At 41.6% G+C, this 15,025-nt stretch overlaps 3 protein-coding genes across 3 annotated transcripts; all 3 read right to left on the bottom strand.

Moving 5' to 3' along the window:
* Nucleotides 1-7,539: 7,539 nt before the first annotated feature.
* LOC129771935 (uncharacterized protein K02A2.6-like) lies at nt 7,540-9,108 on the bottom strand. Its single transcript, XM_055776083.1, has one exon. The coding sequence runs from the start codon at nt 9,106-9,108 to the stop codon at nt 7,540-7,542; it is 1,569 nt and encodes a 522-aa protein (XP_055632058.1).
* Nucleotides 9,109-9,221: 113 nt separating this feature from the next.
* Nucleotides 9,222-13,077, bottom strand: LOC129770406 (uncharacterized). Its single transcript, XM_055773232.1, has 2 exons — nt 12,971-13,077; nt 9,222-11,605 (listed from the first exon to the last, which is right to left on the bottom strand). The coding sequence occupies exon 2, from the start codon at nt 10,983-10,985 to the stop codon at nt 9,519-9,521; it is 1,467 nt and encodes a 488-aa protein (XP_055629207.1). The 5' UTR covers nt 10,986-11,605; nt 12,971-13,077; the 3' UTR covers nt 9,222-9,518.
* LOC129771937 (uncharacterized) lies at nt 11,761-13,185 on the bottom strand. Its single transcript, XM_055776084.1, has one exon. It carries the CDS (start codon nt 13,183-13,185, stop codon nt 11,761-11,763), a length of 1,425 nt encoding a protein of 474 aa, XP_055632059.1.
* Between the last annotated feature and the right edge of the window lie 1,840 nt (nt 13,186-15,025).

Here is a 15,025-nt window from a genome sequence, read left to right on the forward strand (position 1 = left end):
ATGCATGAAAAACGTTTAAAAAGTCACAGGAGGGTTGTGTCCGAGACACGACCGCATAGTTGACGTAGGATTCCGTTAAGCTATCTGTTGATTTTGGATATGTTAGAAGAATGACATCGTTAAACTCTTTGATAATGATTTGGTGGCTCTGAAAAGGGCCGTTTTGTTTGGTTGTCGTTGGATGGTGTGTATCAGATAAAAGATACCGAAGTGGAACGAGATATGATGAAAACCGCCCTCTGTGATCCTAGACGAGATGCCTCCTGTGTTATGTATGGATGAAATGAAGAAAAAAACTCACCATTGTAATATAAGATAATTACCAATACCTAACACAATTATTAATTTATCTCATCAGTAAAAACATGTTACTTCAATATAGAAAAAAACATATTTGAAATGGAAAAGGTAATTTTCTTCTATAATTTTTACTTTCTGAGTGGAGATCTGATCGAGCAGGCGTCGAGTGTGGTTGTGTTTTTCGTTGCTCCGTGTTCATTTTCGTTATTTTCTACCCTTCAATTTTTCATTACCAAGTGTTAATTTTCATGTGTAGAAATCGATTTGAAATTGTGAAAATCAGTGTTTCCCGCATCCATATTAAATCCAGTTTAAATCCAAAATCCAAATTAATTTTACTGAATCAATCTTCGAAAGAAGCGAAGACATGTATTTTGTTTCTGCCTGTGAATTTCATTACGGCGTTTGTCTGGCTCTCATGTTGGGACGTGTTTTTCAATCGCGAGTGTATGGTTAATGGCAGACGATGACATGGAATAAAGTTGGTTCGCTCATTCCAAAAGGTGTTTTAAGTGTTGATCCATATTCAATAGGTAATTTTTGCTGCAGTGAAAATATCGCATTTGAGTGTTGAGCAGGGGGCATGATCAGCGCACAGAAAAAGGCTTGGGTTGTGTAAACACGTAAACTATAGTGGTAGTGGTACTATATGACAATATAAGGCGCTTGCTGCGTTCATATGTAATAGTAATCTGGTTATATCGCTGCGCCCTGTGTTTGGTTCAGGTCGGAAGATTTGGTTTCTCCTCCATAGGTGTTTATGTGTTCGTGCGTTTGATGTTCAGAGATGCCAGATGATTTTTTAAAAATATTAATCGTTTTGCAAACAGGAAATCTGTAAATGTCTTCACTTATTTTGTAATGTATTAATGCGATGCGTCACCATTTCTTGTATTTCGGTGGTTGCTTGATGGTGTGATGCAGTATGGAGCATTTTTGTGGTTTATGAGGAAACTTCGAAAATGTTCTGCATTGTGTTACATTGCCGGGCGTCCACCGCCGAATAGAGGGAGGCGATGTGTCGTGACGTGCTTCATTCTGGGAACTTACTGTAAAGACAGAGCGTTCGTTTTCTTTCGTGTGTTTGTGTATATAAAGGTTTTAGAAGCTCCTGTTATTAACGAAATGAATACATTAACCCACAGATAGTCCTTTTAGTTCAGATGAACTAGCTTAGTTTCAGTATTGTATCATTCGCCGGTATGGGAGTTCGGGATTGAATGATCTGCTGTGTAATTCGCGAAAACGAGTTCCATAGTGAGTCTATAGGCCATCAAGTAATTTTTCAGTGTGTGGAAGACTCATGCTCTTTTGTTTCGGTCGTACCTTTAGAATTATCTGATCATGCTCTGTTCTGTATGTGTTATGCGTTTCTCTGAGCGGCTAATTAAACCCATGTGTTGCGCGAAACGAGTGATTTCAGCTAAATTTAACAAATACAAGCATGAGCTCCATTTAGCGATGTTCATGGTTGCCAGTCTTTTTGGTGAGTTAGTATTTTTAATTTGCCTTTATCTTCGAAAAGGCTCATCGTCGGATATGAACATCATTATTTACTTTAGATTTGTTTGCAGGTAAGATGTTTTTCAATTAAGTTCCATCCCATAACGACTTTTATGAAAGTTTGTGTAATATTAGATTCATATTCTTTTGGAGTTCTATCAATGATTCTAGATCCTTATTCAGACTTCAGTTTCCTAATTCAGTTTTTTATACTGTGTTCCCAAATCTCATATTTCCTTTCGGACGGTCATCGATTTGTGTGTTTACCTGTAGTTATTTATGGTATATGTGGATATAATTGTGCGATATTCATACACTTCGTTCGAAGGATGATGAAACTCGTAGACACTCATAGAATGATCATAGAATTTTTTTTCAAATTGTCTAAAATTCTCAAAGTACGTGCGATAAATATTAACAACACAGGCTTTCCTTATCAGCATACCTAAAGATAATCTTTACCGCGTGTTGTGACAAGTAGAATTTTCAGAATTTCATTTCGTCGAGTGGCTGATAATTCGCGTTTACAGAATCACATCACTTACCACAGTGAATCCTGATTCTTACCTCCTCCCACTAACAACTATCCCTTCCATGAGAATCGCTAAGGAACCACGCTATAGAGGCGACCCTTCTGGCCTTCGGGCGGCGGTTATCATACTAACATTCCTTCCCCTGGTGACTGTAAGGACGTGGCCGGCGTCGTTATTGACCATTTAAAGCTCGAATCACCGAAAATTGCACAACGAGAATGATTTGCTAGTCCCAAGCGTCATTCTGTGTGTTCTTTGTGCAATTTGGTTGGTTCAGGTCAATCACGGAGAGCAACTACGAATTGTACAGTCTACCCAAGCTCAAGCTCTATAATTTTTACTTTCTGAGTGTTTATTCAACCCAATGCGAATTTTAATTGGACTAACAACACCTAATACTATATGTAGAGCAATCACTTTTTCTAATATTTCTCCATTTTTTTAAATTTTTCTCGCCGTATATACTTTCCTTGGGTGAAAATGAACACTACAAAACAAACAGCTTAAACCAAACGACCCGTTTCCGAGCGGGAACACACCTTGGTTTTGTTTTGAAATAAATCGTTTCATATATCAAGTCATTTTTAACACAACTGCTACCATATACAATTTTACACTTACACTTGTGCTAAGTTTTTCACAATACACGTTCGGTCATTGATATGCAATTTCACGAAGCAACCAACATCAAAGTTCCAAATTTAAATTTTATTCGCTAGAATCAATCGTATCACTCACCTTACTTGCAATATAAAAATGCCCCCGACTTTCATGTATCTGCAATGCCGATTTCCCCCAGGCAGCTTGGTTTTGATGTCTCTGTTAGGGACCCGCCGCATGTGTCGTCAATTACGACCAATCAGAAGTGGGTATTTCCGTTAGACTAGGGGTTGAGATGAGATTTCAATTGTTTGATAGTTAGTTTCACGACATATATTATTTTCTCGAATATAAAAAATTGTTATGGAGCGCTGAAATCGATTGACGCTAATATTTCATCAATCCATCATGAAATGACTGAGCAATGAGCGTTTGAAATTGGACAATTTTCACTTTGGACTCGATTTTGGATTTTCAATTTGTACCCCAATATGTTCCCGAAAGACGTAATCCTACGTGAAAAAATATTGTTTTAGACTCGATTATATACAGTGAAAATAAATCCGAAACTGTATATAATCGAGTCCGCGCTGTATATGATTACACGTAACTAATATCACTTGTTTGCCAAATTGTTGAATAGTTATAGTTTTGCATGTATACATGAACATAAGTTATAAAAAATAGCAAGCTCGTGCGAAATACAGTATTTTATGTCAGGTAAACGGAATTGGGCACTGATTGAAATGATGGACATCACAGTATAACATTTTGCAGAGAACCGTAAATCTTACATAAAATAAGCATGTAATATTTATTCTATGAATCTCGCATTTTTGCAAATTTTATGTGGTTCTTAGGAATTATTAGTTATTTGGGTGTAGTTGAATAGCTTTAAGTTGCCTTGAAAACAATATCGTTTATCGTTTTCGGATTTTTCCACATTATTTTGATAATAATCTCCATCAAAACTGGGATTTCAACAAGATAACTTTGAGGAAACATGTAGCCTGCGACATAAACGCAAACTGCACACATTATCTCAATTGGAGCAACACCATGCGACTTCTATTAGACAGCCGGATTGTTGCGATTTACTGTTCATTATTGCATCAGTTTCAACTTAAAATATTTTTAATAACGGTTCTCAATTGCAGTTATACTACTTGAATAGGCCGATTAATCAAATTACTCGAAATACCATGGAAGGGATAGTTGTTAGTGGGAAGAGATAACAATCAGGATTCACTGAGGTAAGTGATGTAATTATGTATACGCGAGCTATCAACCACTCGTAGGAACAAAAATCCGAAAACCTCATGTGTCACAAAAAGCGGCATAGGTTATATTGAAGTAACATGAGAAGGAACGCCTTTAAGATAAATTGGACCGGTTATATATTCTATTTTTTGCGCACGGTGGAGAGTTAACTATGGGAACTATGGAGGTCAAATATTTGATATTTTTTGACAGATAAAGTTTGATTTGATATTTGTACAAACACTATTTTGTTTGCCACTCTTCAATTTTCAACAGTAGTAAACAATATCAAACACCGAACATGGAAAAAAATCAACTGAAATATTCAAGGTAACCTAACAATGTACCGACAGGTTCGAAGAACAGACTGAAAAAATATTTTAGACATCCAATAATTGAATATTTGCTTGTCGTGTTTTGTGTACAATATATTTGATCAGTACACGTTGACCAAATTTTATCTGTCAAAAAGAGTCAAATATTTGGCTTCGGTCAAACAGTGTATGAGCACCCTGAGAAGGTAACCGAGAGTGTTCTGTTCAGCGTTCAGTGTATACTTGAGAGCGGATCGAGTTTAGTGAACGCGCACTGTAGCTGACGGAGATGATTTGGTACGGGCCGGAGGCCGTCATGTTTGTTTACAATTAATGGAAAGATGGTATTATGCGAAATTGAATTGTCACGATAAGTTGAATTAAATAAAAGGAAATATAGATAAATAGATAGTTGGATAGAATCTAGAACCGAATTGAAGTAGTTGTTGCTGTAGAATTTAAATAGAAAACTAAAGTGTAAGGAAAATAATTATTTGTACCTATGTAATTTAAACATGAAAATAATTACAGCTTTGAGTGCTTCAAAGTAACAGTACTCCAAGGATTGTTTTTTTACGAACGAAACACTACTCAAACATTTTATATTCTTTCTGATGGAGAGATACAACTATCCTTGCTGTGACCAGGACGACAGCTTCGATGCTAGTGTTCGCTGCGATCGTTACCGGAAGTGGTTCCATTTCTCGTGCGTTGGAGTCGACGATAGTATTGCGGAGGTGGTATAGTTTTGCCTGCTGTGCATTGGAGAAGACGAATCCATTCGACAATCTGTTGGAACGACAGGGAAGACAAGAACGCGGTCGCAATCTCATGTGACTGTAAGATCCGGTAGTAGCAAGATCGAAGAAACCCATCAAGTTGGTAAGTCTTCGAAAAATAAGAATACTCAAAAAGACATTGTAAGAGATAGTAGTAAAGCGGAAGTATCGAAAGAAAATAAACAGAAGATTTTACGATAGGGGATCAAGAAATATCCCAGTTAGGTGTTGAAAATATTAATAATTCGATACAAAATTATTTCGCGCCTGCTATTCCTAATTCTGAAACTACAAAAACGGGTCGCAATGTTCCTAAAGATCCACGACGTGTACGTAAAAGCGGAAGTGTGTTGTCAACGGAATCGAGAAAAGAAAAAGCTATGCGAGAACTCGAGAGGTTAGAGGAAATGAGCCGAATTAAACAACTTGAGGAGGAAAACGAAAGGAAGATCTTAGAACTAGAGAAGAAACGGATCGAAAGGCTGCGCCAAGAAGCACAGAAGAAACATGATTTACAGAAACTTTTGGAAGAAGAGTCGGATCCTGATGAGGAAAATGTTTCTGGGCAAGACAAAGTCGATTACCACGAAAAGGAGACTGGGGCAAACCGGGAAGTTTATCGTCAACAAGAGCAACATGAAATTCGACAAGATAAAAAGAAACATAAAACAGGACAAAATCGGAGCTCGATATGTCGAGTCCCAAGGAATCCTGACAATGATTGTTCCTCCGATTCGACGGATGGAGAGGCTAATGTTTGTGCAAAAAGTGAATCGAAACAATTCACCCGAATACAGAGTGGACCGTCACGGTTGCAAATCGCATCTCGACAGGTTTACTCCAAAAGTCTTCCGAAGTTTGCTGGTGATCCGCAAGAATGGCCACTGTTCATCAGTGCATACGAACAGGCAAATTTATCGTGTGGATTTACAAATGCTGAAAATTTAGTTCGGCTTCAGGAAGCCCTTAAAGGAAAGGCACTAGAAGCTGTCAGACATCGTATGCTGTTGCCTGAAAACGTACCAGCAGTCATCGAGAAGTTGAGAAAGCGCTTCGGTAATCCAGAAATTTTATCGACTATGTTAGCTAACCGTATACGACAACTCCCAGGTCCCAATTCGGAGAATTTGGAAACTATAATAGAATTCGGGAGTGCTGTTGAGGAGTTCACTGAGCACTTGAAGGCAGCGAAACTTGTGGATCATCTAAAGAATCCCATTCTTATGCAGAGTCTAGTGCAGAAATTGCCGACAAGCTACGCGATGGAGTGGGTAACATTTAAACGCCAAGCTAGAGTGGTGGACCTACAAACATTTGGTGCTTTCATAGAGGAATTGGTTGAGAAGGCTCTAGAGGTGCACTTTGAGCGAATCGAACTGGTAGATTCAATAGTCTCAAAAAGGCGAGAAAAGTCGAAAGTCAAGGGTTTCATTCACACGGCTGACGGGGATTGTCAAAATTATAGTTGCCAATTTCAATCCAGAGAATCATCGCCATGCAAATTATCTGATACACCCAGAAAAACTCACGAAACTAATACGATAAAACATGATAGAAAAATTGATTTGAAGTGTTCCATTTGTTTGATGTCTGGATGTCTGGATAGAGCCTCGAAGAGCGGTGGAAAACTGTATATCGACTAGATTTATGTGCACTGTGTCTCTACAATCACGGAGAAAAACCATGCAGATCAAGATTAGTCTGTGGTATTAATGGATGTAATGATCATCATAATTCTGTATTACATGGAATGCCTGTTGCGGGTCCGTCGAGAGTTGAAGGTAGATGTAGCAGCCATCGACAGTCCGGAAAGACTATTCTGTTCAGAATGGTACCTGTGACACTGTACAATAAATCCAAAAATGTAGATACATTGGCACTCATCGATGAAGGGTCGTCAGTCACATTGATTGAAGCAGAGACAGCGAAGCTACTCGATGCCCACGGATACCGATACCGTTAAAAATGTGCTGGACGAACGGGGTTAGTCGCACGGAGGATAGTTTTATATCTTCGGGATTTTAGAGGTAGAAGAGACGACGACGGATGCGATTTATAACTTTTATTTGCATTACAAATAACTAAACAGACTAAATTCAGATTGTCATATACCGACAAAAGGTGGTATTCTTTTCGATAGTCTAAAGTCTACTAAAAAAAACTGAACGGCAGTGTTGCCAGAGAAAGTAACAGAATTCGAATGTAAAAAAATAAATACACAACATTTCTTCCCTCCTCTCGGAATGTCTTCTACGGTGTGTACTTCACGGGAGGGCGGCGAGATCTTGTCGAACGACGTAAGGTGAAAGGAGGTGAATTTGCCTCTTGATGAACCGGGCCACCGGTTGGTGTGTGGAATTCTGGAGAAGATGGTTCGGCTAGAACACTTCTTGAATTTTTCGGAATTACAGGAGTTGATGGATCTCTCGAACCTGTACTATCATCGTCGAAAAACACAACCGTTGCTCGTGGCGTGTCTTGCTGGCTAATCTTCTTAGCTCCTGGTGCTTCATCCATTAGTCGCCCGTTTACATCGAGCCTCGAACGAATTTGATCGATGTGACGCTTATACCGTTTCCCAGCATAGTCGATTTCGTAGTGCAGATCACCTATTCGTTCCCCAATTACACCACGGATCCATTTGTCCATTCGAGAGTTTCCAGACAGAAAGTAAACTGATTGACCCACACAGAATTGCCGAAAAGTACGCTCGAAATTGGCTTGTTGTTTTATCGTAACTTTCTGGTGAACGCTGTCTGGCTTCAGAAGATCTAATCGTGTGCGGAGGGTTCGACCAAGAAACAACTTGGCAGGCGATTCTCCGGTGGTTGCGTGTGGAGCCAAACGATACTGCTGCAGGAAGTTATTCAGGTTCGATTGCAAATTAGATGCAGTTGTTCCCATGGCCTTGAGTGCATCTTTCGTCGTTTGAACATATCGTTCGGCCTGACCATTTGTTGCTGGATGGTACGGGGCCGACAGCTTATGAAACTTCACTCCACTTTTTTGCAAAAACAGCTTGAATTCGCCGGCCGTAAATTGAGGACCGTTATCAGATACAACTGTGATTGGTGCTCCGTATCGGGAAAACAGCTCGTCCATAATTCCAATAGTTGTTTCTGCAGTGGTAGAGGTGGTGACCTTGACCTCCAACCACTTACTGTAGGCGTCGACTACAATCAGCAGCATTGAGCCTGCCACCGGACCAGCGTAGTCGATATGAATCCTTTCCCAGGCGCCTTTGGGATATTGCCAATGGTGTTCGCTGAACTTCGGAGGAGCGTGCGCTTGTCGGGCACACACGAAACAAGATTTCACTGTTGTTTCTATGTCCACATCGATACCCGGCCAGTAAACAAAAGAACGAGCGATTCCTTTCATTTTAACCATACCAATGTGTGCGACGTGAAGATCGTTTAACACTGTCGAACGTAGAACAGACGGTACAACTACTCGGTGCTCAAACAAAAGACAGTTAGCTGCAAGTGTGTACTTCGACTCTGGTGATTTGTAGCCAGATCGGATTAGATCGGTGCCGGCTTCCAACAGCTGTACGATCTTACCAAGGCTAGGATCCTTGCGCGTTTCACGAGCGATGTGCTCGGCGCGAATTGGTAGTTGTTCGACCTGATGAATAGCAAAAACATCGAGTTCGTCTTCGCCAATATCTCTAGCCTCACAGCAAAACATTTTGTTAACCTCGCATCTTGAAAGTAGTTGAGGTATTCGAGAGCAGTAATCTGCATTAACGTTCTGTTTCGTAGATTTGAACACAACATCAAAATTGAAGTGCGCCAAATAGTCCGCATAATTGGCCATTCTGCTTATACACATAATTGGAAGCGACTTCGTCGGATGTAGAATTTGACTCAGTGGTTTTGTTGGGTATAGAGGATCGTTGGAGGAAAAACGCAGCTGAAAATTTGGGGAGTCTCCACTTTTAATTTTCATAAAACACTTAACATTTAACACATATATTTTACACACTGATAAAACATTAAAATTAACACGTAATGGAATGAACGAGCGTGCTGTATTGGCATCCGACGGTGAGAAGGACTTGGGACCGACTGACCTTCGATGATAATCGATCTTTTATCGGTTATCTCGTTGCTCTCTCATCATCTGGAGCTTTGGAAGCTGAGCTTTGGTTGGTGAGAAGAGAACTGACAGCATGCGGGCGAAATAGGGTCGGTATCATCATCCAACATTCCGACCCCCCCCTGAAATTACTTAATTTCAGATAATGTTGACGATTTTTCCATATGCTGATCGTCCATAGCAGGAAGAGGGAGCATGCATATTTTGGTGACAGGTCTCTTCAGGAATCCTGTTGCAGTACGCAGTGTGACGACTCGAATTACCCCGTCACTGCCAGGATGAACTTGATGAATACGGGCCATTCGCCATCTCATCGGTGGTTGATTTTCGTCGACCATAATAACCAATCTCCCGGGCTGTATAGTGATCGGAGGCTTCCAATTTTTGACGCGTGCTTGGAGCTGCGAAAGGTATTCGACTCGCCATCGACGCCAAAAATGTTGTTGTTGCTGCTGAATGAGCTGCCAATGTGATAATCGGTTGCTCGGTGTAGAGGTATAATCGGAATCGGGAAGTGCATCCAGTGATGTGCCGACGAGGAAGTGAGCTGGCGTCAGCGGTTGGAGGTCATCAGGGTCATCTGACAGCTGTGTTAGCGGTCTGGAATTTAGACAACCTTCTATTTGGACTAGAAGTGTTAGGAAATCTTCATATGATACGGAGGAATACCCTATTACGCGGAGGAGGTGTTTCTTAGCGGAACGAACGGCGGCTTCCCAAAGCCCGCCAAAGTGGGGTGCCCCAGGCGGAATGAAGTGCCAGGATATTCCACTCGTACTGCATTCTTGCTGAATTGCTTCGTGATATTTGCGATTGCTTAGGTTGCTTATTAATTCTGCTAACTCCTTTCGAGCGCCCACAAAGTTTGTTCCGTTATCGGAAAATATTTCGGCCGGTTTTCCACGACGTGCCGTAAAACGACGAAGTGCCTGGAGAAATTTCGCGGTGGAAAGGCCGGACACTAGCTCCAGATGTACCGCCTTTGTACAAAAGCAAACGAAGACGGATACATACGCTTTAATTAAGCTTTTCTTATAACCTTGCTTTATGTACACAGGCCCGAAATAATCTATGCCTGTTGTCGAAAACGGTCTCGCGGCAACGATTCGTTGTGCTGGAAGTTGGCCCATGAATTGCTGTTGTAGTAATGGCTTCGCACGACAACAAGTGATACATTGATGTGTCACTAGTCGACATATCCTTCGTCCACCTAAAATCCAGAAACGTAGTCTTATTGAATTAAGCATGAGCTGTGATCCAGCATGGAGTAAGCGTAGGTGATAACTTCTCGCAAGAAGCTTTGAGAATAGGTGATTTCCGGGTATAATAATTGGATGTTTGAAGTCAGTTGAACTATCGGAATTTAGTAATCGTCCTCCAATCCGAATAATTCCATCTTCCGTGAGTTTGGGATTGAACCATCGAATTTTAGATGCACGATGCACAGCTTCACCTCTCGTTAGAGCAGTGAATTCCTTTTCAAAGGCTTCCTGTTGGACCAGTTTAATAAGACATAATTCGGCGTCGGTTAGCTCTTGCGTGGATAGTGGTATTGAGCATTTTCTTTCTTTTTCGGGAATTCCAATATTCCGCATGTATCGTCTGCAATATGCTGTGATACGTAACAGTTTTGCGTAATCTGAGAATTTAGATAAATACCAACATAAAAATGAATTCGTGGGAATCTCAGCAACAGCTGCAACGGTTTTCTTTTTTTCTTTTTCTATAACTTCTGCATACTCATCAGACCTTCGTTGATACGGCCAATAATCTCTATTTTTGGCCAACCATGGTGGACCACTCCACCACGAAGAATTCTGCACCAGTTGTTCCGCCAGTAATCCCCGGGACAGATGGTCTGCCGGGTTCTCTACACCTGGCACGTGATACCAATGACAATTCCTAGTTGAATGCTGGATAAATGAGACACGGTGAGCCACAAACGTAGTCCAAGTGCTAGGTGGCTGAGCAAGCCACTGCAAAACAGTATTAGAATCTGTCCAAAAATATGCTTCATAGATGGCGTTAAACGACGCAGTTATTTTTTCATGCAGCTCGACCGCGATACGTGCTCCACACAGTTCCAACCGTGGGATCGTTTGACGCTTCAACGGCGCAACTCGTGATTTGGAGGTAATGAGAGAAATTTTAATTTTTTCGTTTTCGTCCTGTGAACGGATATATGCACAGGCGCCGAATGCCTTTTCCGAGGCGTCTGAAAAATAATGAAGCTGGATTGTAACGGGTTTACATTGGAGAATGAATCTAGGTATACGTAAATCATTTAACATAGGTATTTGAGAATAGAGTTCCATCCATGTTCCTAACAACGACTGAGGTAAGACTTCATCCCAGTCTAACGGTTTGTTCTTAATATTTTTCGTGCTTTCCCGGGAATTGGTTTCCAAAATCGTCCTCGACCATAACGATTGCTGTCGCCAAAAGCACCCTTTTCGTCTTCCTGTTTATGGTACTGCTAACCATTAACGAATTGGTATGAGATGGGATGATTGTATGGTCTTCCGTATTAGAACTGCCACCCTGAACGGTTGATTGGATTGAGGTACTTGGTTGTTGATTGCCATGTGTATCTTCCGGTTTATAGCAAACCAAGGTATGATGACGCTGTTTACATCGACGACATGAGAATTTCGATGAGCATTCACGAGCCTGATGTCCTTTTCGAAAGCAGTTTCTGCACAGTGAATTTTGTCGAAGTAAATTTTCCCTCTCGCTAACTGAGAGCCTGGCAAATTTAGGACAGATGTACAAAGGATGCGAGTCCGCACACGAAAAACATTTCTTCGGGGTAGTTTGAATGGTGCTATGACTAGCAAGCTTTAACGATTGGACCTTCCTAACCATCGGTGGGTATGATTCCGGTTGTTTACAAGGGAGTGATTCCAGAATCCGAACCCGACGTTGAAGGAATTCCACAATATCCTTAACACTCTCCTCTTCCAATGACGAAGAATATTCCTCCCAGCAGCGTCGAGTTTTGTCATCTAACCGTGAACAAAGCAAATGGATCAATAATAGGTCCTTATAATTTGCTGCCTCTACCACCTGATCCAGCACTTTAGTCGCCTTTTCAAATCCATCAACCAACCTTTGAAGTTCCACGACCGATTCCCTTTTAACCGTAGGCAGTTCGAAAAGTTTCTGGACTTGCTTTTTCTTGAGCAACTTACTATTTGAGTACCGTTTTACCAATAAATTCCACGCGACCTCGTAGTTCGCTTGGGTTATAGCGAGGGATGAAATCAGTGTCAATGCTTCCCCTTCTAGTTGACTCCGTAGATAATGAAACTTCTCTATTTCGGGAAGGTCTGAAGATAAGTGGATCAATGACACGTAGAGGTCGCGAAAAGCTAACCACTCCTCAATGTTTCCGGAAAATTTCGGTAGACTTATCATCGGTAGTTTTACATGAGGGTGAGGATGCGAGCTGGTAATTACGCTGGACTCGAGAACCTGGGGCAGCGCGGCGTTGCGATCGGAACACTCTCGAAGTTTATTTTGCAGGAATGCCTTCACAGCAAAGAATTTATTCTGGAATTCAATTCGTTCCTTAACATACCGTTCTTCCGATGAACCTTCCTCGCTGTCGACCATCTCCGTCTCCGTCATCGCTTCATTGATTTGTTCCCACAGCGGCTCCAGCTTCTCCAACCGCGAAGCCAGCTCACACCAATGTTGCTCTGGATCATACTGCTCCATCAGCAGGTAAATACCGTTGAAAGACGTCATCAAGTTGCGTAGACGCGTTTTCTTAGACCGAAGTCTGGACGACATTGTAGCAGGCGAACTCAGATAAACACCGAGAAATTAAAAGAAAACCGAAAGGAGCACCCTTTGTGATGTGGTAATTAATTGGAGAGGTTCTCACCTGCTCACAATAAATTCGTGCCTTGAATTATATTGTGATTTTGTTGTATGTCCCGATACAGTTTATTGCCGTTTCACCGTGAAATGTTGCCAGAGATTATCGCTGATTCGAGACAGTACATTCGTTGCACCCTGTGCAATATGGGATTCCGTAACAGGTGATCCGGTAGCCGATGGGATAAGCCTAAACCAATGAGCCTCGCTCACAGATGGGAAAAACACCAAGAATAACACCAGCAGATAACCTAGTATTCCATTGGAGAGATACTCACCTGCTCCCGATTATATCGGCCTTGATAATATATTAATCGGTAGAGCAGGATGAGTTGGATCCGTTAATTTTGTACCACAATAGTATATCATTGATTGAATCCCTCATCAATCATTCGCTAGAACCGCGTCAACCTCGACGTGATGATTATGGTATCGAATTGACCAGAAGCTTCAACAAAAAAGGAGCCAAAGGGAACACCGGCTAGGTATCTGGAGAGTACTGGAGAGGTACTCACGTGTTCCCAATAAATTCGGGCCTTGAATAAATTCAATCGGGAACGATTGTCTTCCAAATCCTTAATTCCAATAGTGTATTATCGTGATGACAATTGATATTGTCCAATCAATTGTTTCGGACGTCGGTTTCGGACAATCGCCTATTGTGCAAACCTTGCAACAATGGAATCCTTTCAACTACGGTACTCCAACGATCCGGTTCGAAGGACCAATGTTGGGTATAGAGGATCGTTGGAGGAAAAACGCAGCTGAAAATTTGGGGAGTCTCCACTTTTAATTTTCATAAAACACTTAACATTTAACACATATATTTTACACACTGATAAAACATTAAAATTAACACGTAATGGAATGAACGAGCGTGCTGTATTGGCATCCGACGGTGAGAAGGACTTGGGACCGACTGACCTTCGATGATAATCGATCTTTTATCGGTTATCTCGTTGCTCTCTCATCATCTGGAGCTTTGGAAGCTGAGCTTTGGTTGGTGAGAAGAGAACTGACAGCATGCGGGCGAAATAGGGTCGGTATCATCATCCAACAGGTTTGTTATCGGTGACCAATGTAAATCTGCGAGCGTATAGGTAATTGAAAAACTTTTTGACTGCCCATACGATGGCTAGAGCCTCTTTATCTATCTGTGGGTAGCGCTGTTCAGTGTGAGACATAGCACAGCTTGCGTAAGCGATCGGTCGTTCCAGGCCACTTTCCAGTCGGTGGGAGAGAACTGCGCCTAAACCAGTTTTACTGGCGTCCGTGGCCAAGATCAAGGGAAGGTCCGGATCATATTGCATTAGGACCTGCGGTGAGATGAGCGCTGTTTTGATGTCTTCGTAAGCGGCAATTCGCTCTGACTCCCACACGAATGATTCCTCTTGCAGCATGTCTCGCAAACAACGAGATCGGGTGGAGAGATTGGGAATGAAAGCGTTGTAATATGTGGCTTTTCCCAAAAACAGCTGTAGCTCATCTGCGTTGGTCGGGCGGGGTGCATTGCGAATGGCTTCGATGTGTTGGTCCGATTTGTGCAAACCGTTTATGTCGATTTTGTGACCCAGACACTCAAGGACTGGGGTGCCGAACACACATTTAGATCGGTTCAAGCGTAAACCGTGGTGCCTCATTCTGTCGAAAACTGCTGTGAGTGCAATTAGCAGGTTCTCGAAGTTGTCTGCAAAGACTATAACGTCGTCAAAGAAATTAATCACATTGGACAAACCTTGAAGCACAGCTTCCA

Source organism: Toxorhynchites rutilus, chromosome 2 (assembly GCF_029784135.1).
Source record: "Toxorhynchites rutilus septentrionalis strain SRP chromosome 2, ASM2978413v1, whole genome shotgun sequence".
NCBI lineage: Eukaryota > Metazoa > Arthropoda > Insecta > Diptera > Culicidae > Toxorhynchites > Toxorhynchites rutilus.

Coding starts and splice junctions, on each gene's coding strand:
- LOC129770406 (XM_055773232.1), bottom strand. CDS start 10,985: ATGCGGAATATTGGAATTCCCGAAAAAGAAAGAAAATGCTCAATACCA.
- LOC129771937 (XM_055776084.1), bottom strand. CDS start 13,185: ATGTCGTCCAGACTTCGGTCTAAGAAAACGCGTCTACGCAACTTGATG.
- LOC129771935 (XM_055776083.1), bottom strand. CDS start 9,108: ATGGCCAATTATGCGGACTATTTGGCGCACTTCAATTTTGATGTTGTG.